Source organism: Hypanus sabinus, chromosome 2, assembly GCF_030144855.1.
Source record: "Hypanus sabinus isolate sHypSab1 chromosome 2, sHypSab1.hap1, whole genome shotgun sequence".
In the NCBI taxonomy this organism is placed as follows: domain Eukaryota; kingdom Metazoa; phylum Chordata; class Chondrichthyes; order Myliobatiformes; family Dasyatidae; genus Hypanus; species Hypanus sabinus.
Genome location: NC_082707.1, coordinates 176,193,963 through 176,220,250, shown reverse-complemented (window position 1 = coordinate 176,220,250; position 26,288 = coordinate 176,193,963). Strand labels below are relative to the sequence as shown.

General features: G+C 36.3%; 1 protein-coding gene and 1 long non-coding RNA gene across 4 annotated transcripts in view; one reads left to right on the top strand and one right to left on the bottom strand.

Annotated features, from left to right (window-relative positions):
- LOC132387631 (uncharacterized) overlaps window positions 1-26,288 on the top strand; it is a 64,794-nt gene that overhangs the window by 29,752 nt on the left and 8,754 nt on the right. The window lies entirely within an intron of this gene.
- The window catches only part of hif1aa (hypoxia inducible factor 1 subunit alpha a), a 46,949-nt gene continuing 22,462 nt past the window's right edge, over window positions 1,802-26,288 (bottom strand). For both annotated transcript variants that reach the window (XM_059959990.1, XM_059959996.1), the window contains exons 5-15: window positions 24,560-24,672; window positions 20,288-20,490; window positions 18,586-18,692; window positions 13,743-13,890; window positions 13,146-13,363; window positions 10,681-10,958; window positions 10,236-10,358; window positions 9,356-9,783; window positions 8,205-8,322; window positions 4,582-4,699; window positions 1,802-3,201 (exon numbers count right to left, since the gene is read on the bottom strand). In XM_059959990.1, the coding sequence (XP_059815973.1) occupies window positions 3,050-3,201; window positions 4,582-4,699; window positions 8,205-8,322; window positions 9,356-9,783; window positions 10,236-10,358; window positions 10,681-10,958; window positions 13,146-13,363; window positions 13,743-13,890; window positions 18,586-18,692; window positions 20,288-20,490; window positions 24,560-24,672 (2,006 nt within the window). In that variant the 3' untranslated portion in view covers window positions 1,802-3,049. The remainder of the gene's footprint in view (window positions 3,202-4,581; window positions 4,700-8,204; window positions 8,323-9,355; window positions 9,784-10,235; window positions 10,359-10,680; window positions 10,959-13,145; window positions 13,364-13,742; window positions 13,891-18,585; window positions 18,693-20,287; window positions 20,491-24,559; window positions 24,673-26,288) is intronic.

The window sequence follows — 26,288 nt, the reverse complement described above, 5'->3', positions numbered from 1 at the left end:
AGTGGAAAGCATTAGATTGATTGTGGAGTAGCTTTGTATAAGTCAGCACAACATTGTAGGTTGAAGGGCTCTACTGTTCTATTTCCACTAGCAGAAGGATCAAACAACAAGGGAAGTGGAATGTGAATAATTGGCAAAGGAAACACGGGTAACAAAACTTCTGTTGAAAAATGCTTACACTCCAAAATAAACTTCCCAGAATGGTCAAATATGCAAATTCACTGGGAAGGGGGTCCTCCTTCCATGTTTTTTTTCCCTTTCTGTAATTTGGTGAAATTGACACTTCAAACACCTATTCTCTGATTTTTTTTTTCTTCTGTTTTTAGCCAGTTTGGCAAGGAGGTGGCGTATCCTGGGTTGAGTGTAAGGCTTATGTATATTGACTCTCAAATTACGAATATGTCAATTGGCAGTAAAATCCATTTGGTTTCAATTTTTATTTTGGCCAAATTAGACAGCTTGAATGTTGCACTCGCACCAAAAAAAGTGAGGGGGATATATGGCAGATGAAAAAAAATTGCTGACTTGAAAATTGGAGATTTGGAATGCAACTTGCAGATTTGAATGGTTGTTCTGCAACAATAAATGAAGTGGAGCAGCCTTGTGCAATCGGTGCCAAACAGGCACAGCTAAACCAATTAGTTAAATTTATTTTCAGTTTTTAAATTATACAAAATATAAACTATTGTCAGCATTTTTTACCCTTGTACTGAACTTGTAGAATGAGCCCATACAGCACCTACTATCCACGTGACCACTATCCTAATCCCATTTGCCTATATTAGGCTGTACCCCTTTACTCTTTCCCTATCTGAATCTTCATTTGATTATCTCTAGCATTTTTATTTTTAAATTCTATGTAGGTAAGGTCTATCAATCAGAAAATTTATTTTTTTTCCCCTCAGTAACACATTGTTTTGTACTAAACTCATATCACCTGATTCACTTTATACAGTAAAACTTTAGATAATCCAGGAAACTTGAGACTTAGTAGATCTGGGCTGGTAGGTTTTAAATGAGCTATTGCATATTGTACTGTTATTATCGAAGTATATGTTGGAATAGTACCTAAGAGAGTATATAAGAAATCACTGGATGTTTACAATGCTATATTTGTAGCTATGTCAAGCACTTGCCAAAGCTAGGGATGTTTTTATTTGGAACAAGAATTCAGGGAAAATTGGAATTGTGAAGAGCATAGATAGTATGCATAGGAAAATACTTTTAAAAAAACAGTAATTTTTTTAAACTGGGAAGATGAACAGGGGTAATTTTTCAAGTGGTGGTATCTGAGAGTAACAAGTTACGGAATGTCAGCTGTTCTCTTGGTACTTAAAAATTCTATTAAATTATAATAGCAAATAACTGCTATTTTGAATACAGTGTATACATACTGTGGGAGCTACAGTCACATTGAAGTTAGCACACTTACAGCTGGGGCAGAGTCAAGAGTTCCTGTGAGGAGTCTATGTATGCACTCCCCCGTGGAATGTGTGGGTTTCCCCTTGGTGCTCTGGTTTCCTCCCAAAGTCCAATGATGTACCAGGTCAGTTAATTGGGCACGTTTAGGTTAGGTTAATCAGAGTTGTTACAGGAGCAGGCTCAACGAGCCTACTCTGCACTAAATAAATATGATAGTAAGCAATAGATTACTTGCATCTTAAAACATTTATATCATGAGTTTAATAAGCAGCATACAGGTTCTAAATAGGATTTATTTTCAGTTAATAACTCTGGTTCCAGAACAGTAAATTTAATATGCTGTAAAATCTTTAAAAATAAATAGCACTGACACACTGTGTGAGCCTGGTCCACATATAATGTTTATTGATGTAATGAAACAATACAGTTAGTGTTAGATCCAACCACAAATAGCAAAGGATGACTGAGCAAAAACAATCCAAGTTGTACGATACAATCTCACGCACAAAGAATTTTGGGATAACTTCAAGAACTGGTGTAAGGCCAGGAAATGGTAGGGGTAGGAACGTGGTGTCAAAGGGATAGAGAAACAAAAAGGAACTTACAACCTACATGATACTTTAATTGGGAATTAAGTGACAAAGTGCTTTAGAACTGAGACAGACTAAATAACCAAACTAGGTCTTCTAATACAATGGAATCGTTACATTTACACTCTGTACTACCTAAACAATGCAGAAAAAGCAGCAGCATTTAGACTTAAGTGTTGCTTTGATATTATAGCATGAACCTCCACTACTACAGTAGGAATTACATGCACTGGAGAACAAATGACTAATAATATTAAACTTCACATTAAAAGAGACATTGCCCATATTTAAGTTGCCAACATTCTGTTTCCAACAAACAGCTGCTTAAAAGGAAGTTGGTTCTTTTAACTGTTCAATATAAGCCTTTCTAGATTAAAAATGACAAGTACAAAGTGATTATTTATGTATGCATTCCATTCCTAACCTTCATCTTAAACTAAGTAACTAAAAAAATCAAGTTGGAGCTCCTCTTTCGTAAAAACTACATATATAACTGCAAAACATATTGCATAAAGTACTGCTGGTACTTAATAAGAAAATATATTTTGTGCAATTGTGGCTACAATTAACAGCTGGCAAAGCAACAGGCAGAAATTCTGCAGTGAATCATATAAACATAATCTTTCCCATCCAGGTTAAAGAATGGTCACTAAAAGGTGCTATATCCCTTTTAGTCTTTACTCAGTCTTAGAGTAACAGCTATTATAAATTCAAGAATTAGAGACACAGATTTCAGTGCTCATTAAAACAGACCACCAAAATGTATTTACTTATACATTGTCATTCCACCTTCCCAGTGGATCCCAGGGATGTCCATCTACCTACAAACATCAAGTATCGGAAAGATATTTCAAACCAACTGGACCAAAACTGCAAATGAAGAGCAGGTATGGATGGGGTCAGTGGAGGAGCACCGCTAACTGAAAAACTGCAGTTGTAGCCAGGCTTTTATAATAATCAGATTTAGAAAATATAAATAGACTGCTTTGGGTGCTGGGGCTTTGCCATTGTCCATTATTTTGTTCAGGTCTGTGACCTTAATTGACCTGATCCAATGCTCTAAGCACTTCTTCACCCTGAAGCAGGGTTCTGTTGCCTTGGATAGGCGCATTCACTTCACAGTCATAGTTGGTAAGTGTTGGCAAGCTACTGTCCTCTGCTGAATGAGCCAAAAGTCTGGCTACTATATCTGAAAGTAAAAGATTAAAAGTAAGACAAAATATTAATCTTAACAGTTCTAAAATTTTCAAAAATTAATCATTTTGAATTGAGGTTAAATTGTCTACAATGGAATTCAGTCATATCTAATAATTTAGCCTAACTTGCCGTACTGTAACAACAGGTTGAAGAAACATTTAAAAAAAAATCTCATCACTTAAATACATTCAAAGCAGATCAATTTTCTGGAATCAATGAAATAGCTTAGACTTAAATGACTTAACTGACCTTTAGTTCTGCACTCTTGGCTAGCTAGAACTTGCCCTTCATTTTTCTAGATTCCAGAGAATACAGGCTTCAAGTGCTAGAACTCTCCTTCTAAACCAACCTTCAATCTCAATGTGATAAATCTTTGCTCTGTACCTTTTTAAGTAGGTGACCAAAATGGTACACAATACGCAGATGTGGTTACACCGAGCTGTATTGAACTGTGAGTGACATCCGTTCCTCTTGTACTTGAAATTCCCTTGCAATAAATACAACCTGCCTGTCATAACACCGATATATTAGCTATAGTGCAAGGAAACTATGGAATATCGCTTTCTTCAGCAATAACTTCTCATCCACCTACCCCACTACTGCCCGCTCACTTTAAGTTGTCTATCTCCTCTTGCATCCTCATCAATAATGATACTCCTACTTAGTTTCACGTCAAGGAAATTGAGTATAACAGTTGAGGCCCAAGCACTGATCCACTATCAAAGCTACCAACAATGGAACAATGTTTTTATTCTTACTGTTTTTTTTAATTAAACAATCTACACCAGTACACAGCCCCTAATTACATATGTAGTAACTTTGTTCACCAACATCCAATGTAGAATCTTGTGTTGCTTGAAAATCCATAGCTAATGTTCCTTCTCATCCACTTTACTAGACATATTCTCAAAAATAGTTAAATTAGTCATTCTTTTGCATCTCTGCTGATACTTCTCAAATGTCTTGGTATCACATTCTTTATTACAGATTCTTTTTCAGTATTCCTTCTCTCAAATAGTGGGGTCACAATTGCTATGCTTCAGTTTGCAGAAAATCTGGGGATGATGGAGTTGGAGGAGTGGGGAACTGGAGACTGAATGGCATTATCAGCTGAGTGATGGTGTTAAAGGTTCCCCTTCTATTAATTTTGTGGTCATCCTTTGAACTATGATGTGCTCCCAATGTCTGAGTTTTCCTTTCCCTACAGATCTAAATTTGCCAGAAAAAAATCAACAAGACATAAAGTACAGGTTTCTGTTCCATTTTTTTGATTGTTATATACAGAAATGTATGCCAGAAACAATTAGGGATGAGAAACAGATAATGGGACAAGGAAATTATTTTGTTCTTGCGTCTCCAAAACTATACTCACCAGTGGGTAACAAGACAAGTGTCTTCTGTTCACTGTTGATAGCATTAAATCCTTTTGCACGCTTTGAAGTTTGCGGTGTAGTCATTTGAAGGTTAGTGTCACTTGGGAATAATAACTCCTGTTCAAACAAACAGTTTCACATTGATACATCATTCACTGGTAACTCAACATTAAACAAAATTAACACTTTTGCACGTCATTCTTAAATTTGTTTAAAACATTTAAAATAGTTAAATACTCAATTGTATTTCACTACTTTAAATAACAGTCCTATTTACAGCATTCAACGTATTCCCAATGTGTATGGATTACAAATTCTTATAAGGCACAGTAATTTCAAAGAATACACAAAATGTTCAGAAAGATAGGTTATGAAGCATACATGTGTGGAGGGAGAAAAACAAAAGTTGAAATTGCAGGTGAATGACTGAACTTAACAGTTGTAGAATACGAATGTTGAAAAACTTAACCTTAAACTTAACAGGATTCATATTTCTTGACTCCATTTTTCCTATCTACTTACATAATAGCACATGATGCCATAGTCATTTTGAGTTTCTTGGTTTTATGTACATCAAATTTCACCATGGACATCCAATCTTTCTATACCTTTGCTTCTCCTATGAAAAGAAGCCCAACCAACCCTCCAACAGAATACTTTCTCGTTTTGATAATTTGCCATCAACTCCAATATCCAAGTTTTAGCTACAAGAATCCACATGGGTCACGGCACCCTCTGTTCTTTTTCAGTTCTACTCAGGACCTCTCTCCTTCACCCCTTTCCAGTACATCAATGATTGTTTTGTACACAGAAACTCACGTTTCTTCATACTTATTACTATGCTCCTGCCTTCACCTGATCCAACTCTTCCCTCTTATGGCATCTCTATTTCAGACGTTAATAATCAACATAAATTACAAGCTCAGACTCATAAATGTCTCTGACAACAGTTCATCTCTTGCTCTTCATTTCATAAGAATTTCAATCCATCTGTTCTAAATATGAAAATTTCCATACTAGTTTTTCCAATGTTTCTTTTCCCCTTTGGCTATTTCCTCTTCATCATGATTACAATACTGCTCGGGTCACTTCCTTACCAGCCATCAACGTCACGAATAACATTCCTCTTCTCTTCACTTTTCAATTTGACAGATTCTGCACACAGTAGATCATTCTCCATGATCATTGTTGATGTAATGTCACTCCAAAAGGACAATTCCCATCTAACAATACTTGCTCTAGAAACTCAAATACTCCTTCGACATGCTTTGACTTTCAATTTAAATGCTTTGTATTCAGTGCTGCCATGGGTTTCTTCGAAGTAAAAGAGACTACATACTATGGGCTGTCAGAGCAACATAAAGCTTCCAGTTGCCTGTCACTAATCTCTGTCCACTATAACATGCTTGGAACAGTGTCTTTCAACTAAAGTGCCTATCAAAAGTATACGGCTGCAACCCCCTTTGGAAATTTTCATGTTTTGGCTTTTTTGATACCGATCAACAAAAAAAGACACTTGTGTCAAAGTGGATACAGATCTCTACAAAGTGATCTAAATTAATTACAAATATAAAACATAAAATAATTGACTGCAAATGCAATTCTCTATGCTCATTCACATCCCAGTTTACTTTTACTTGAGGTAGATCAGCTGAGCAAAGCACGTCCTCTTCACTCTCTCAGCTAATACCAACTATTTTCTGTACCACACCCCCTGCCCAAATTATTCGGCGTCCCAGTCTCCCATCAGCTATTTCATTCCACTACAACCTACCAATGTAAAACCCAATTTTTAAAAACCATTAAGTTTAGTCTGAATAGTAAATAACTCTATCATCTGCAGTTTGTTTTACCTCAGACCAATATCCATGACTATATTTATAGAAATGGATGCAAATCACCCTATAACCACAGGTCGAAGTTAAGAACTACATGCAATAAATGGAATACCTTGATGGTTCCATTACAAATCATGATTAATAACTATAAATCTACATTTTGGCTTTAAATTGGTTAGTGCAGTAACACATAATTTATTCTTTTAATTGCACTGTACTTGGAATATTCTTAGAGGATCTGCACCTATGAGTTTTATTAATCCAGTTCCATTTAGATGTATAAATGGTTAAGGTTGTCACATACTATAAATTCATCCTAGCACAATTATTGTTAGTTTTTGATACATACTGATTTCAATTAATATTTCAAATATCAATTAATTTATTTCCCCTAAATTAGGCTTCAGACCCCATTCAGTAGAACGAGATGAGACAAAGTTAGTTTAGCTACTGTAACTTTTTTTTTACAAAGATAACATACTCAGGAAATTGCCACTTGGCATTCTGAATCTGCTCCATGACCAATTGTTTTCAATTGTGTAAGTGCTGACTATGACTTTGAGTAAGTTTTCATCTTTTTGCTTATCAAGAATCTACCTGTGTCTGTCCTAAATATTCAAAGATACTGTAACAATTTGGATAACACACCTGCTTTTTGTTCCCTGCCAAAATGGTCAATTATATATAATTGTTCATCTAAATAATTATCCATATACAGTACTTCACTAACCTCTTGAGTACTCTTCATAATTTTCTACCTATCTGTGACTATTCAGTGCCTTGATCCAGGTCATTAATATAAACTGGAGCAAGTGGAAACCCACCATTATTTCCGTGGGCAATCAGAAACATACCTGTCTACTGTTAGCCATAAAATAAGATTAGCTTTATGTGTCTTATGTAGATGCTGTGAAATGCATTGTATTGTGTCAATGACCAACACAGTCCAAGGATTGTGCTGGGGGCAGCCGGCAAGCTTCCAGTGCCAAAATAGTGTGCCCCCCAACTCTGTAACTCTAACCATACATTTTTGGAATGTGGGAGGAAACCACAGCAACTGGAGGAACCCATGCAGTCATGGGGAGAACTTGGAAACTTCTTACAGAGAGAGACAAGAATGAAACCTCATTCTCTGATCAGAATTCGATTCCCACTATTGTCTGTAAGGAGTTTGTATGTCTGTCAAAATATTATCTTAAATACAAACTACTTTTAATTTCCACCATAACTTTTGATGCAGCACCTGAAAGTGGCTTCTGGAAATCTACCAGATTACTAGTATTTAAATAAGAATGTCCCATTATAACATATTTTAACAACACCCCCACTACAAACCACTGGCCTGTAGTTTATTACTTTGTCACCTTTTTTGACTAAATTGTATTTGCTGTTTTTCAATCTATGGAACGACCACTGAATCCAGAAAATTGAAAGCAAGTATTAACAATCCCATTAACTTTTGGGATGAATTCCACTAGAGTCCAGTGATCTATCAGCCTGCTCAGTACCGCTTCCTAATTCTCAATTAGCAGCTATTTCTGAAAGGTTCCTTATTTCTACTTCAGTAAAGACTGACACAAACTGCCTGTTTACTTCTTCTGTCACCAACTTGTTTTCCATTTTTCCCATTCCTTTATAACCTCAATCCATTCTAGCTATGGTAGAGACATACTACATTTGTCCAATAGTATTTATTCCTTCTGAAACCCCAATAAAACACACTGTGTGGAAGGAATCGGAATAATTAAGCAAATTTATCAAGAGGTGTGTAAAAGTACACGTACAATTCCAACTGCTTGGAACAGAGAAGCTGCATTTTCCAGTTTGCGTTTCCTGGGTGAATTGTGCAAAGCCACTGGATGAGGACTTGTCTCTTCAGTCGGAGATGTTCCTTTTGCAGACCTTTGAGCAACCAGAACAGTTTTAGTGCAATTTCATTATTAAATATACAACAATATTAGACTTATAAAATCCTCTGCATGTTCTTTAAATACACTATACACATATACAAACTTTAGCTTTACTACACTGCCATATTTCCTTTTTCCCATACGAATTTTGCAGTGAATCCTTTTACTCAGTAAAGGCTGAATTTTACACAGTGGAAAACTTGTACACTGGGTGCAAATATGTATTAAGAGTAGGCTAGGAATACTAGCCCCCAGAAAACCACAATCACCTATTGACACACAAATGGATGCACAATACAGTTATTAATTAACCACATCACTGGCTTAAAATGAGTTGGAAGAAACTAGTATATTATCTTAAAAGACCTTCAGAGAATAGTACTTCAGTAAATAAAATAAGTAAACAGCATCCAAGGTAATATTTGTTTTGGGGTGGGCATAGGGAAATGTGTCACAGCAGAGTTTCATGGCCAGTGCTAGACAAAGACATGGTATTTTGAATTAGTTCATATCTTTTTCCCTTCCTCCGCCATTTTTTATGTTCATTGAGAAAGAATGAACTAACTGGACCTCTGTCGAATAGAGAATGTGAAGACCTGAACTGAGGTCTTCGAAATGTTGCAATTCTGTCTACTGAGTTTTTCCACTTCTGCTGAACAGCAAATTTAGATTAGTCAATAATGTATTTTGCCAGTTTAATATATACATATTAGCTTCAAAACAACACTTTTCATTAATTAGTGTGGATAGTATTAATGCATTTAGAAAGAAACTTGATGAGCTTGACAAGGAACGATTGTTGTGAAAAGGAATGGTTGAGCCAATTAATCTGTTTCTGATCTACATATTATGTGTAATTCTCTCAGTTCACGTGCTGGCTGACTGTAATTAAAGCCATACAAATGAAATCTGTCCACATCTTGCAAAGGTGCACATACATATTACCATCCCAAAACTGATCATCTGACTACATGCAGAAGGGATCAATTCCTCAAGTAAATACTGAGAACGATCAATCAATTTACCTTTTACTATAATTAAGCAATGCCTTCACTGGAGATACAGGACTCGGTGAATGTGAAGTATCACTCTGCTGTGACAGTGGTCCTTTTCTTCCAGGTCGGACAGGTGAAGTCATTCTGCTGTTGTCCTTGCAATATGATGAATCTTGGGTACTATTCATTTCACTTGTATGTATGCAAGACTTAACTGCAACCGTAGGCTCAATCTTTAAAGCCACCTGCTTTATTGCTTGCATATTCTTGTGTGGAGTGTTATTAATAGATCTTTCAGCTTGTGGAAAGATGTCAACCACATTGTTTAAACTTTGTGCGCTGGGAGGTGTGGCTGGAGAATCAGCAAGTGGTGACAGTTGGTCCAGTGATCGTAGTTGAAAATCATCATCCATTGGGATGTATGGAGCCAGCATCTCCAAATCCAAGTTATCAATATCCTGGAGAAATTAACCATTTAAATATATTAAGACTGGCATAAATTTGCCCTTGGCTTAAAATAGACTGAAACTAAATTTACACCATCAATCTAATTCAAAATATCTTGGTTTAATTATTTCATAATTATATCTATTGTGAAATGAAATTACAAAAACAGAAACCATCTCTCTGAATTCCATCTTCACAATAAATGATCTATTTTCAAAGTAAACACTTGAATTAAATGTGACTCAGGGTACCTTAACTAAAAGTGTGCTCAAGTAGCTGGCTTGGTAGGTTATACAATAAGAATGTTCAGGAACTTTCTGGACTACTCTGATGTACCTTGATGTTTTGAGTTTTCTTAGACCATAAGACATTTGGCCCATTGAATCTGCCTTGCTCTGTAATGTACTATTACGATAATGGCATTATTTGGAATACAATTCGTTATAGAGGTATTTTGTCATACCTGAACCGAGAAAGGATTCTTGGCTTCTGGATCATTTGCAAAAAGCTTTTCCACTATGTCCAGTTTGAACTCATTGGAAATGTCAGTGTCAACATTAAAGCAGTAGGGTGAGGTACTACTTGGCTGTGAAGATAATTAATAATGATTAGATGGAGTAAAAACAAATGAAGCAATTAATAAAGTACTGTTACCATTGAATTTGTGAACAAAAATATGAACATCTCTTGTATAGGGAAATAAAGTCAAACCGTAGAACTTAAATATATCCAACCTAACTGCAGCACAGTAATGGTTGAAGATACATGTGTGCATGTTTCATTTCAAAAAATACATCAGTGAAGATTTCTAAATGTAGAGTTCCTTTTAGCCGTTACAATATGTTCTGACACAAATTTAGAGGAATTGAATTAAATGATATTTGAAAAGTTTGCTGAAGAACACTTACTTGTGTTGAATTCTGACTGCTGCAAGGACAGGAAGTGCTGCTTGATTGTTCATTCATTTGTGGAATGGTAAATGAAAATTCCAGTGGCTCCTGGTTTGTTTCAAGTTTGATCATTGATTCTAAATTCAAGGACGACTCTGTGCTACTGCATAACGGCTTTGCTGTATCTGGATGAGGGAGGGGTGAAAGTGCCAGGTCTACTGTCTTCCGGTCAGTGGAGGAGGGCAACATGACATCATTGTAAAGAGGGACATCATCAAACTGCTGCATTTCTGAATCTAAAACAAAATTTCAGCTACATTTAGACTTCATGAACTTACTGTTCCCCTCTTAATTCAAGAAAATTTACGTTAAAATCTTTTCATTAGTATAAACTCATGTTATTGGTAATATTTTGAGCAATGAAGACACAAGTTAGAAATCTGCTGAAGCTGAATCTTACAAGTTTTAATTAACCCTTTCTAATCCCTTGATTGATACTAATTTCTCAAGCAAACTGTTAAATATGTTGATGGATGTCTGTGTCTTCATCTTTGGAAAATGTCTGTAAATGATTTAAGTACTTTATAAGTCAATGTTACAGAATTCCAAAGGACATCACTGACAAAATTTGAATTCCAATTTCTGTAAATGAACCCTTGACTGGAGACATTTTATGAAGTTCAAAGAAGATTAAATAAGCTATATTCTATGCGCTTTGTATTGTGGATGTGCACAGTGGAGCCACTGACAAGCTCAAGTTTCCACCCAAATAGGTGATCCCCTGTAACCTATACTTACATTGTCTTTGTTCTTAAATATGATAATGAGCTTAGATGACATATGAATATAAGATATTTTGCCACAACAAATCAGAAGCCATACATGTGCCATTCTTGTAATGCTTAGAGCACAATTGTCAAGTTAAAATTTTTCGGCCTTTCAGAGAATAATTTGCTATCAAAGGTAACAAAACCAAGACTATAGTCCATTCATATACAAGTTGACTACCCCATATCCAAAATTCAGATTGTTTTGAATGCTGACATGACATCATGAATGGAAAACTCCACAAGGCACTGGGAATGTTTCCAGATGATGCACAGGTCTCTATGCATCAGACAGTTCTGAGAAGTGACCTCACATATGTAATGAATAGAAATGAATGAAAAATTGATAAGATGCATTAAGTGAAAAATGAAGATCTCGATCATGTCTCGTTAGCATCAAAGTGAACATAATGCCACTTAACGGTATGTTGATCATGAAACAAGAAAAGGTCTAGCACAACAAAATGAAAATTGAAGGCAATTGTGAAATTTAAGTCGGCTGGTTGCAGAAATTTAAGAAAATGCACAGCATTACATTTTTAAAGTGTCTGCTGATCATGAAAATCTAACACCAGAACAAGTCTACAATGCGGATAAGTTAATATAGCTTACAATAAAACCTTAAAAAACATAGTAAAATAAAAGTAAAGTATACTGTCAACCTGGTATCATAAATGAAAGCCTACTGTTGTTTGTTATTCAATAGCTGAATGGCTATTTGCCCAGTGCAGCTGCTAAGTAAATACTGTATGTATGATGAGTAAGTGTAAAACAAAAACCGCTTACCTGTAGCGCAAAGAGTCAGTCAGAAATGACGGCAATCTCAAGCTATCTCATTATACATCACAAAATCTGGAAAAATCCAAAACACTTCCCGCCCCACAGGGTACTCAACCTGTACTTTGTACACTCACTGGAGTTTCTTACATAGAAAGGTGATCTTGAAATATATTAATTCTTAGGGACTTGATAAGACAGATGTTGAGAGAATGCATGAAACCCATCAGCCTACTCAATTGAGGTAGTTTCTTCTAAGGGCCATTAATCTTTAGCATTCTCTACTATAGATATATTGGATATATTCAAAGTCAGGATAGAGATTTTTATTTTAGAATGGAGTCAAGGATTAAGCAGCAAAGTGAAAATGAAGTCAAAATCAGATGAACTATGATCTTGGTTAATGGTGGTGTAAAATTGAGAGGTGATATGGCCTTTTACTACTATCTACCTCACAGCACACGATAGTTATTCACTGGATGTAAAGGAACAGACCTATCAAAAATACCTTTTTCTCTGTCACATCCCTGGAAAACTAATGTTGTGCAACAAGGTTGCCTGTTGGGAAAGAAAATTAATCAGGCTGGAACTCTCAATACTTGGAATACTCAATACTCAGCACTTGGAATGGCCGTAGCCTTTACATATTTATCTTTGGTTTATCAAAATTTGCTCAAAACAGAGTATTTCAATACTAATGCAAATCTGTTATCCTTATTCCTTAGAACCATAAAGAAAAGTTGAAATGAATCTTGCTCTGAGGGCTTTATATTTCATTGCTTAATCAGCTTCTATTTATGAAAGAAATATCTACTCACAAAATGAGTGGCTAGGATTCAAAATCAATAAAACACAGTATGCATGGAGATAACTTCCTACCTGAGGGGCTGAAGTCCAGTGAGACAACTGTATCACCAGCAGCAGGTGCAAGTTGAGTCAAAGCCTCTGGTTCCTCCTTCAGTTTGTCAAAAAGATCATTAGCCTCTTCATTTGTCGATTGATCAGCTGTTTTAGTAGGTTCCTCAGACTTATCGGCAGGTACTGGTACACGCTCTGTCTGATCCAGTGAAAGAACCACTTCTTTTTCAACTAGACCACTGGAAGAAATATTAGAATATTTATCCTGTGATTCACTATAAGGTAGATGCTCCTATTTCACATCTTTTCAAAAGAAGCTACAACTTGAGAAAGACAAGTTTTCTGCATTTTAAAAAAATAGTACATTAAGTTGTCACTTTCCAGATTTTGTCACACATTCTATGTCAAAATTAGGGCAAACTGGTTCAGGAAGGGATACACTCAGCATTACAATGATCTCGATTCATCCCTCCTAATGTTTGTATTAATGGGTATGTACACAGAAACAAAGGAAATAACATTTATAGGCCTATCCTTCCAAATGTTTAGTTATTAAGGACATACAATCCTTCTACCATGTACAAAAATAATTACTGTATTTTTATTATAGATCCTTACCTCAAAACGTAGTTCACACAAACAATGCACTGAGGTTGGGAATTTTTTGCATTGTAGATGACTGTGGCTTGAGTTTCAACCCAAACATAACCACCTTCCTTGCCTAACATCCTGTACTGGCCTGTAGTGGCTTGGCCTTTAGTAAACACTTAAGGAAAAAACAGACATGATTAATTGTGGTAAAGATGTCAAAGAAGCCTCTTCAGCTAATAGTAAGGCTTTCACAATCAAAAGCTGTCACAAGCAACCAGGCTTTTTACTGTGACGTTCATGAGTATGAGGAGAACCTGCATTTATAAGCTATTCACAGAAACCATTTTGGAAATCTAATTGGCCAGATTTGCGTGTAGCTGGAATAGATACCATCATTGCTTAAAGGTGGCATATGGGTGAAATGGTGGAAAATGTTTTCCACCAGAAAAGATCAAAACATGGTAGAGATCCTTAATGATATATACTGCCTCCAGAGAGCGCTCTTCGCGCTGCTGCCATCAGGAAATGGGTATAGTAGGTATAGGTCCCACACTATCAAGTTCAAGTAAAGTACTTGGAGCTATGATGTTGAGGCCATTACAAAGACTTGGATGGCTCAGGGGCACGAATGGTTACTTAGAGTGCCAGGCTTTAGATGTTTCAGAAAGGATAGGGAGGGAGGCAAAAGAGTGGGGGCATGGCACTGCTGATCAGAGATAGTGTCACGACTACAGAAAAGGAGGAAGTCATGGAGGGATTATCTACTGAGTCTCTGTGGGTAGAAGTTAGAAACAGGAAAAGATCAATAATTTTACTGGTTTTTTTTAATAGACCATCCAATAGTATCAGGGACATCGAGCAAATAGGGTGACAAGATTATGGAACGATGTAATAATAACAAGGTTGTTGTGATGGGAGATTTTACTTTCCCCAATATTGATTGGTATCTCCCTAGAGTAAGAGGTTTAGATGGGGTGGAGTTTGTTAGATGTGTTCAGGAAGGTTTTCTTTCACAATATGTAAATAAGCCAACAAGCGGAGAGGTTGTACTTGATCTGGTATTGGGAAATGAATCTGGTCAGGTGTCAGGTCTTTCAATGGAAGAGCATTTTGGAGATAGTGATCACAATTCTATCTCCTTTACCATAGCATTGGAGAGGGATAGGAGCAGACAAGTCAGGAAAATGTTCAATTGGAGTAAAGGGAAATATGAAGCTATCAGACAGGAACGGAAGCATAAATTGGGAGCAGATGTTCTCGGAAATGTACAGCAGAAACGTGGCAAATATTCAGGGGATATTTGAATGATGTTCTGCATAGGTACGTTCCAATGAGAAAGAGAAAGGATGGTAGGGTACAGGAACCATGGTGTACAAAGGCTGTTGTAAATCTGGTCAAGAAAAAAGAGCTTATGAAAGGTTCAAAAAAGTAGGTAATGATAGAAATCTAGAAAATTATAAGGCTAGCAGGAAGGAGCTTAAGAATGAAAATAGGAGAGCCTTGGCAAGCAGAATTAAGGAAAAGTCCAAGGCATTTGACAAGTATTTGAAGAGCTAGAGGATAAGACGTGAGAGAATGGGACCAATCATGTGTAACAGTGGAAAAGTGTGCATGGAACCAGAGGAGGTAGCAGGGGTACTTAATGAATACTTTGCTTCAGTATTCACAATGGGAAAAGGACCTTGGCAATTTTAAGGATGACTTACAGCAGATTGAAAAGCTTGAGCATATAGACATTTAGAAAGAGGAGGTGCTGGAGCTCTTGGAAAGCATCAAGTTGGATAAGTCATCAGGACCGGACAAGATGTACCACAGGCTACTGTGTGAGGCAAGGGAGGAGATTGCTGCACCTCTGGCAATGATCTTTGCATCATCAATGGGGACAGGAGAAGGTCCAGAGGATTGGAGGGTTGCAGATGTTGTCTTATTCAAGAAAGGGAGTAGAAATTGCCCAGCAAATTACAGACCAGTGTTTGGTAAGTTGATGGAGAAGATCCTGTGAGGCAGGATTTAAGAACTTTTGGACAGGCATAATATGATTAGGAATAGTCAGCATGGCTTTGTCAAGGGTAGGTCGTGCCTTATGAGACAATCAATTTTTTGAGGATGTGGCCAAACATATTGATGAAGTAGAGCAGTTGATGTAGTCTATAAGGATTTCAGCAAGGCATTTGATAAGGTACCCCATGCAAGGCGTACTGGAAAGTAAGGAGGCATGGGATCCAAGGGGACCTTGCATTGTGGACCAGAACTGGCTTGCCCACAGAAGGCAGAGTGGCTGTCGACAGGTCACACTCTGTATGGAAGTTGGTGACCAGTGGTGTGCCTCAGGGATCTGTTCTAGGACCCCTTCTCTTTGTGATTTTTAATAAATAACCTGGTTGAGGAAGTGGAGGGATGGGTTAGTAAATTTTCTGATGACACAAAAGTTGGGGGTGTTATGGATAATGTGGAGGGCTGTCAGGTTACAGCGGGACATCAACAGGATGCAAAACTGGGCTGAGAAGTGGCAGATGGAGTTCAACCCAGGTAAGTGTGAAGTGGTTCATTTTGGTAGGTCAAATATCATGGCAGAATATAGTATTAATGGTAAGACCCCAGGATCAGAGGGATCTTGGGGTCCGAGCCCACAGGACACTCAAAGCTGCTGCACAGGTGGACTGTGTGATTAAGAAGGCAGACAGTGCACTGGCCTTCTTCAACTGTGGGATTAAGTTCAAGAGCTAAGAGGTAATGTTGCAGCTATATAGGACCCTGGTCAGACCCCTCTTGGAGTACTGTGCTCAGTTCAGGTCACTTCACTACAGGAAGGATGTGGAAACTATAGGGTGCAGAGGAGATTTACAAGGATGCTGTCTGGATTGGGGAGCATGCCTTATGAAAATAGGTTGAGTGAACGCGGCCTTTTCTCCTTGGAGTGACAGAGGATGAGAGGTGACCTGATAGAGGTGTATAAGATGATGAGAGGCTTTGATCATGTGGATAGTCAGAGGCTTTTTCCCAGGGCTGAAATGGCCAACACAAGAGGACACAGTCGTAAGGTGCTTGGAAGTAGGTACAGAGATGTCGGGGGTAAGTTTTTTAAAAAAACGCAGAGAGTGGTGAGCGCGCAGAATGGGCAGTCCGGTCTCGGTGGTGAAGGCAGAGACAATAGGGTCTTTTAAGAGACTCTTGGATAGATAGATGAAGCTTAGAAAAATAGAGGGCTAAGGGCAACCCTGGATAATTTCTAAAGTAAGTACATGTTTGGTTAAAATTGTGGGCCAAATGGCCTATATTTTGCTGTAGGTTTTCTATGTTTCTATTATCTTCACCCATCAGGCTCCTGAACCATTGTTATCTTCATTCACCTCAACAATGAACTGATTCCACAACCTATGGACCCATTTTCAAGGACTCCACAACTAGTCAGTTTATTTATTTATAACTGCACAGATTGTCTTCCTTTGCACATTGTTGTTCATCAGTATTTGTTTCTCATTGATTCTATTATATTTCATTGTTCTACTGAGAATACCCATAAGAAAATTATTATTAGGGTGGTACAGTCGATTCTGATTAATTGGGACAGAAAAATGTTGCTGAATAATTTCTAAGCAGCGTCAAGTTGCGTGACCTTGTGTGGCAATTAGCCACTATAGCTGCTCAGAGCGAACAGTTTTTATATAGTATCGGCTGTGTGTATGTGTGTTCAGAAAGCAATGATTTTGTCACAGATAGCTGGCAAGAAATAAGTAGTAAGACAATTTAGAACTGTTTTGCTCACTGCAGTTTCAAGCATTCAGGCTTGCAGATGCCAGAAACAGCTGGGAGTCAAAATGAAACAATTTCACTATTTCAACAAGATAGGAACTACAAAAATTTGAAAGATGCGATCATTAAAAGCATTGTACGTAGGCAGTCCATTATCTGCACTAAATGTCTGTCTGTGTTATGTTGTTCACTTACAGTCAATCAAATCAACATAGCAAAGTGTTGGCTGCCTGTCGTATCTGATGATGACAGTGAAACCTGTGCGGGAGAGTTTTTAAAGTGGAAATGCCATTGCGCTAGGACAGTACTGCACTCTTGACCATAAAAGTCTGGGGCAAATGTTACTAGTAATCACAAACTGGGGTCTTCCTTAGTTGCAGTGGATAATCATGACTACTTCTGAGCCGTATCATGCCCTTTGCTCTCCATGAAGCATTGTAGAACCGGCTTTCTGGCCACTGGATCTCACAGTTGATTTCATCCGCTCAGCCCATCAGAGCTGACTTCACGTGCTAGGACACCCTACTTTACCAGGGTATGAGGCCCGTTGGCTACCGTCACTTGGTCTACGCTGCCTGTTGAAGCAGTGTGTTGGCATATGGCTACTGTACATAAAAGCAGCTACTTGGAGACACAGTTGAGAGCTGAGTATCCAGTGGGGACAAAAGGTGAGTGAGCTGCCCCATAATGGACACAACAAACCTTTTACCAGAGGTGCAATTCCTCCCAAAACACCCCATACACAGCAGCAAATATTGCATGAATTGCTCTTGTAGATAACCATTATGAAATAATAGTTTTATAATATTGTAGTTGCTTTGGTAGTATTCTAATTTATTCTGTATTTCATTTAAATGCATAATTAGTTACTCAGTTAAACAGCAGTTTTGTCTTTTTTTAAAAATAACCTTTTTAACTATTTACATGGAACTTTGGCCAATAGGGTTAAAATGTACTGGTCCAGATGTGTCCCAATTAACTGGAATCCACTGTATATGGTGACATATAGGTACTTGATAATAAATTGATTTTGAATATTTTTGTCATCTTCTGATCCATACATCAATAAAAATTGAGGAAAGAGAACAGCAAGAAGTTACCCAAATAGTATACTTACAGTCATGATGTGTTTTGGTCAGATGGTCTGAATCCATGGCATGGTAATACTCATAGACTGAACGACCCAGTAATTCTTCTGGTTGGTAACCCATTAACTCTGTTATTCTGCAAGGAAGATTAAAGGACTACATGAGAAAATTGCCTTGGTGCGCTGTACAATGCAGTACTGCATTTCTTTCAATTCAGAATTATGTTTATTCAAAAATAGTGTATTCGAGACAATTTCTGAAATAGTATTTTCCAGTGTTAACTTGTTGGTTGGGACTGCTTTTCCCTGGTCTTATCCTGATCAATTACAAACAGACTCTCCTCCGCACAGTCATCTGTCACTAAGCATCTTTTCCTTTCTTCATTAATGTGATTTCCCTCATAAATTTCTGCAGTCAGCCTGTTTCCTCAAATACACTGATAATGCTCAAAACTATGTTGCCCCGTCTTCACTTAGCAGCTGCTTAACTTTTAAAGTGTCATACAGCATGAGCAGTAAGTGTTTTATTTTGCATAAATATTTCAAGCACACAAACATCATTGTTTCATCCACAATCATAGCATCTTACATTCTAAGATGAACTTCAGAATACATTCCCACATTACGTCCAGTGATTCACATTCATATATCACTAAAACTGGTGTTTCTAAGATGACCGGCTGATCAAGGTTTTAGCCTTTGGAATTTTCTTTTTAAACTCCTTTCACTGTCATTTTTCTTCCAAATTCAATTTTGACTTTATTTCCTGCAATGAGAGGCTTCTCAAAATGAACTTTTAAATACCAAATACTGAATTATCTGCCCAATTCTGCGATGTGCCTTGTTGTTTCCCGATGTTTAAAGCACAAAATAAAAGTTGGATTGCAGTGGTTTACTAATGTGGCTATCATCCCTTGTGGATAGCCACATAAGCAATAAATGCCAGGCTAATAATTCTGACTTCCAGTCACTGAAAGACATCCAAGCAAATAATGTTACTGATTTTAATCGGACTCAGTTCCTTTTAAAAGTTGTAATTGGAAACCCTGTCATTTAGTAAACCGTGGTTAGCTTATCAAAATTTCAGACTCCGTTTATCCCTGTCTTCTTGCTCCTTTAGAAAACACCTGATATGAATTCATGACTTACGGATACCCATAAATATGAACAAGCTCATGTTATTAAACCTGAAAGTATGAATGCCAGAACTAGTTTCTACTATTATGCTCTTCCCCCCCCCCCCCCCCTTTACTAATTGCTCTTATCAGTCATGTGTGCTCTTGATGCTATTTATTGCAATACTGTAGAGGTATGGTAATCATAATAATTTTTCTTTGTATATTCTGAGTTAAAAAAAGAGCTAAATTTGAGGACTTACTCCATGCCAGCCGGTTAATTTTTGAATTGAACTAGCCTAAATATTTGAAATATTCCTATCAGTTTAAATATCAGGACACAGCAACTCTCTTCAGTCCCAATTAAAACAAATTATCTATAAACCCTAATTGTCTAATTTAACTGAACTCTTAAAAATTCAAAATTGTAAATTCATTTCTCAGCATTAAACCTTCATGATACAAAAGTAGGCTTCCAAAGCTGTTAGACCGGTCTTTTCCGTTAAGAACAAGTATAAACCCATTGAACAATTGATCTAGACTAAAACTTAAGAATGATTCAAACACAGCAGACTCAAATACATATACAGCATTATTTTTTAACTCTTTTAACTTGCCTCTCATCACAATAGGAGAATTTCATGTCCAGGCTATGACGACTTAAAAACGTCTTGCTGTCCAGTTTGACCTCTATGTTGGACGGGTGTGGAATAGGTTCACAGATCAAAACCAGACAGGTCATAGGAGGCTCCTTGTGACCACAGTGTGTCTGCTCATTACTGGATTTGTATACTCGAATGTGTCCCGTGCAATGAAGCACCTACAAAAGACAAATCCGTATTTGGAAGTTGCTAGGATTTGTGTCCTTAAGTGTAGTTAAATTGTCAAATTATTTTAACTTGGATATTGAAAATATTTCTTTCTTTTTCAATCTTTTTATTGAGTTTCATATATATATAAAAAAAACATAACATAATAATGAATAGGTTATGAATACAATAGACTTGAAATTGCATTAATAATAGGATAATAATATCCTATTATTATCCTATTAAAAAAAGGTACATTAATCAATCAAGTCTATGTAATTATATATGAAAAAAAATAATCGTCAAAAGAAAAGGAAAAAAAAATTTGAAAATATATAAAAGAAAACATATATTGAAAAAAAAACCACTAAACTAAACTAACATGGGCAATAATAACAGTTTATAAGTATATGATAGTGTCAAAAAACTCCAGAACTCCACACCTGAACAAGAATAAGCAGAGAGAAGGTCTGGAAAAGGCCAAATTAATTCATATGAAAATGTCAAGTTTCTTCAAATTTAATTGATGAGTCAAAAATAGTGCTTCTAATTTTTTCCAAGCTCAGATAAGAAATAGTTTGAGAAAACCACTGAGACGTGGTAGGAGGATTTACTTCTTTCCAATTTTGTAATATAGACCTTCTGGCCATCAATGTTACAAAAGCAATCATTCGTCTGATTGAAGGGGAAAACTGATTACCATCCTCATTTGGTATACCAAAAATTGCAGTAATAAAATGAGGTTGTAAATCGATATTCCAAATTGAGGAAATGGTAACAAATATGTCCTTCCAATAGTTATGTAAAGTGGGACATGACCAAAACATGTGGGTCAATGAAGCCACTTCTGAATGACATCTGTCACATTGAGGGTTAATATGAGAATAGAATCGAGCAAGCTTATCTTTAGACATATAAGCTCTATGTACAATTTTAAATTGTATTAAAGCATGTTTAGCACATATAGAAGAGGAATTAACCATTTGTAAAATTTTTTCCCATTTATCTGTTGATATATTGTATCGAAGTTCTTTTTCCCATTCTTGTTTAATTCTATCTGATATTTCTGGTTGTATCTTCATAATCACATTATAAATAAAAGCTACTAATCCCTTCTGACAAGGATTTAAGGTAAAAATCAAATCTGAGAAATCCATTGAAGTTGAATTGGGAAAAGATGGTAGAGCTTTATGTAAGAAATTTCTGATTTGTAAATATCTGAAAAAATTAGATTTAGGTAATTTAAATTTGTTGGAAAGTTGGTCAAAAGACATCAAAGTACCTTCAAAAAAAAAATCACGAAAACATTTTATACCTTTCCTTTTCCATATGCTAAAAGCTTGATCTGTCAATGAAGGTTTGAAAAAAAAATTAAGTAAAATAGGGCTATCAAGAACAAAGTTTTTCAGAGTAAAAAACTTACAAAATTGAAAACAAATTCGTAGTGTATGTTTGATAACGGGATTAGATATCTGTTTATTGAATTTAACTAAATCAGCAGGAAGAAAAAAAACCAAGAACGGAGAATAGAGAATATCCCTTTACCTCACTGCATTCCAAATTTACCCACTGTGGACACAATGGTGAGTCCAAATCTAATTCCCAATACGTTAGGTTACGAATATTATTCGCCCAATAGTAAAATCTAAAGTTAGGTAAAGCTAAACCACCATCTTTTTTAGATTTTTGTAATTGCCTTTTACTTAACCTGGGGTTTTTATTTTGCCACACAAATGAGGAAATTTTTGAATCAATGTTGTCAAAAAAAGATTTAGGAATAAAAATTGGTAAGGCTTGAAATAAATATAAAAATTTCGGTAAGATCATCATTTTAATCGCATTAATCCGACCAACTAATGATAGGAATAAGGGAGACCATCTTGTAGTAAGTTGTTGAATTTGATGAAGCATAGGTAAAAAATTCAGTCTAAATAAGTCTTTATATTTCTTGGTAATTTTTATACCTAAATAGATAAAGTTATCAGTAACAACTTTAAATGGTATCCTGTCATTCAATAAAGTTTGCGCGTTTAAGGGGAATAATTCACTCTTATCTAAGTTTAATTTATAACCAGAAAAGCTACCAAATTGAGCCAACAAGGATAAAATAGCGGGAATAGACCTGTCAGGATCAGAAATATATAACAGCAAGTCATCAGCATAAAGTGATAATTTGTATAACCTCATTACGGGTAATACCAAAAATATTAGGAGATTCACGAATAGCAATGGCTAAAGGTTCTAATGCGATATTAAATAATAAAGGACTTAAAGGACAACCTTGTCTCGTACCACGAGATAATTGAAAAAAAGAGGATCTATAATTATTTGTAAGAACAGAAGCAACAGGTTTATAATATATTAATTTAATCCATGATATAAAATTAGGACTAAAATTAAAATTTCTCAATGCATTAAATAAGTATGTCCATTCAACTCTATCAAAAGCTTTTTCAGCATCTAATGAGATAACACATTCTGGGGTTGTGGGTGATGAAGTATAAATTATATTAATCAATTTTCTAACATTAAAAAAGGAATACCGATTCCTAATGAAACCAGTTTGATCTTCTGAAATAATCTGTGATAGTACCTTTTCTAATCTAATGGCTAAAATTTTTGTAAGAATCTTAGAATCTACATTTAATAATGATATAGGGCGATAAGATGCACATAAAGTAGGATCTTTATTTTTTTTAAGAATTAGAGAGATAGTAGCTTCATAAAAAGATTGAGGTAATCTCTTCTTAGCAAACGCATCATTAAAGATTTCACATAACCAAGGGGAAAGCAAAAAAGAAAAAGTTTTAAAAAAATTCTACAATATAACCATCAGGGCCAGGAGCTTTCCCTGAATTCATTGATGAGATAGCCTCTCTTATTTCGGCCATAGAGATAGGAGCATCAAGCAAGCTACTATCTTCATTTATCAGTTTAGGAATATTCAAATTGTTAAAAAAATTATCCATCATGGACAGGTCACCATCAAATTCTGATTGATATAAAGATTTATAAAAATCTTGAAAAGTGTTATTGATTTCTTTATGATCAGTAGTTAAATTACCGTCTTGTTTACGAATTTTAATAATTTGTCGCTTAGTCGAAATAGCTTTTAATTGATTAGCTAACAATTTACCAGTTCGATCACTATGAATATAAAATTGAGCCCTGGTCTTGATTAATTGATTCTCAATTGAAGAAGATAATAATAAGCTATGTTCCATTTGAAGCTCAACTCTCTTCTTATAAAGTTCTTTGGTTGAAAATATTTGTCTTCCTGCAACACCAAACCTTTGCAGAATTTACCCTCATAAATAATCAGTGACTTTAATAGCAGTACTCTTCTTTAAATACTCTGGAAGAACAGTTTTAAAGTTGGTCTACCTCAATTTTACTTAAAATGGAGTTAACACTGACTCTCCAAATTCAGTTTTACCTCCTTCCTGATGATATATATTGAGTATCATATCAAGCCCTTTCAAACTCGAGTTGTTTACAGGTGTGTTTACTCATTTACACTTCAAGTTAACCTTCCACTTTGGAGGATATGGAGATGGTATCCAGAAGCTTTCAAATACAGGACACTTTACTTACAAGAATTATATTCTAAGTTTTCCATTATCCATTTTTTTTTGTTGATTCCTACTCTCCAATGAATCTATTTAGCTTCTAGTTTAAAATTGCAGATTCATCTTTAAACTGTTGCAGTATTATTTCCATTGTATACATACTCCTATTTTGTTTGCTTTTTTTCTCCCATGTGGCATATTTGCCCACATTAAACTTTTATTATTATTATTCTGTCCATATATAAATTTTAAAAAACCCAACTGTTGCTTCTGAATCCAGTACCTTTATCAACCGGAAGTTTCTTATTCTTTTTAGATTTACCTTCTATTCCCCAGATATTGTTGGAGTGCTTAACCTAACATATATGTTGTTTGTATTTAAGATAGTCACATCCATTTGTAATTTCGTGACCTCTTAGAAATCATTAAGTTGGCTGTTTGGGGTTGCATGGCCAAATCTGCTCAATCAAGAAAGATAACAATATCTCGAGATTAGAATTAAACTTCATACCTTCCATGTTGCAGATTTAATATTAACAGTACGCCCCCGACTTGTCAAAGTACATTTCATCCGCAAGAAAAAGTTACGCTCTGTATTCTGATCCTTCCCTTTCTTCAAAAGTCCTAAGTTAAGATACCATAGAGAGTTAGAAATATGTTCCCGTAACAGAAACAGTATTTCATATGATCATGGGATGGCCACTTGGCCAACAACTACATATTGTGCAATCCAATCACTTCCATTCATCAGCTTCTCTTTTATTCATTCAGGGGATAAGGACTTCATGGGTTCAGCTAACATTTAATTGTCCCATCACAAAGAGTCCTTGAGATCCCAGTGGTGAGCTGTCTTCTCAACTGCTGTAGTCCTTGTGGAGTGAGTATACCCACAATGCTATTAGGGAGGGAATTTCAGGATTTTGACTTTGTCATAGTGAAGGAACAATGTTATTTATAACATCATAACTCATTTTTTTATTATTTCCCTCAACTGCCTATCCCATTTGTTATTTATACCAGCACTGTCACAGGCAGTTAGGAATTCTTCCTTTCATTCACCCCTTGTGTTGTCCAAAATGTTATGGTCAGTACTATGAACAGCTTGGCTATCCGATTGAAAGTTATACTCCTCTAAAGCTGTGGTCAAATATGAGGAGTTGCACTTTGAAAGATCTAATGAAAAAAGACACATTTAATGGCAGGACTCTTAACGTTGATGTGCAAAGGGACCTTCGGGTCCAAAGTCATAACTCCGTGAAAGTGGCTACACAAGCCAATAAGGTGATAAAGAGGTAATGTTCAAATCTTGCCTTTATTAGTCAAGAAATTGAGGTCAATAGTCGGAAAGTTACGTTGCACGTTTATAAAACTCCAGTTAGATTGTATGTGGAACATTGCATTCCATTCTTGCTGTCCCATTATAGCAGGGGTTCCCAACCTGGGGTCCAGGGGGTGTGAGATGGAATTTCAGGGGGTGCGAGATGGAATTTCAGGGGGTGCGACAAAGAGTGACTTGTGTGCGTGAGTCATCATTCAGCCAGCTGCCAGTGTACCTTGAGAAGTGGCAGTAACGTTTGTCCCAAGCACACTCCAGTCTCCTGCTGCCCGAGTCGAGAGACATAAATTTACTCCAGTCTCCCGCTGCCTAAGTCAGCTTTGAGGATTCTCATCAGTGTTACCTGGGAGTTACACCTAAGAGTTGAGGAGTCTCATCAATTTACTGTTTACAATTTTTTCTGAATAAATTGGAATCTAATTGCTCAATTTATATTTGCATTTTATGCAGAGTTAAAAGCTTATTTTTTAAGTTCAATTTGTTCACCCGCAGTATTGTATGTGGTTCAATAATTAGAAATTAGACTACTTCATCTTCAAATGTGATAATACTTTTGTAGGGGGTGCGAACATTAATCAAACCTAGGGGTGTGGGGCATAGAAAAGGTTGGGAACCACTGCATTATAGGAAGGATGTTGAGGCTTTGGAGAGGGTGTAGAAAATGCTTACCAGGATGCTGCCTGGATTAGTGAGTATGTGCTGCAAGAGGAGTTCGGAAAAATTTGTACAGTTTTCTCTACAGCGGTAGAGAGGTTTATAAGACTGAGAGGCACAGAGAGTAGAAAGCCAGCATCTTTTCCTCCAGGGTTGTAAATATCTGATGTGAATTTAAGGTGAGAAGGGGTAAATTCAGTGGAAATGTGTAAATCATTGTTTTTAAAGAGAGAGAGAGTGATGGGTGCCT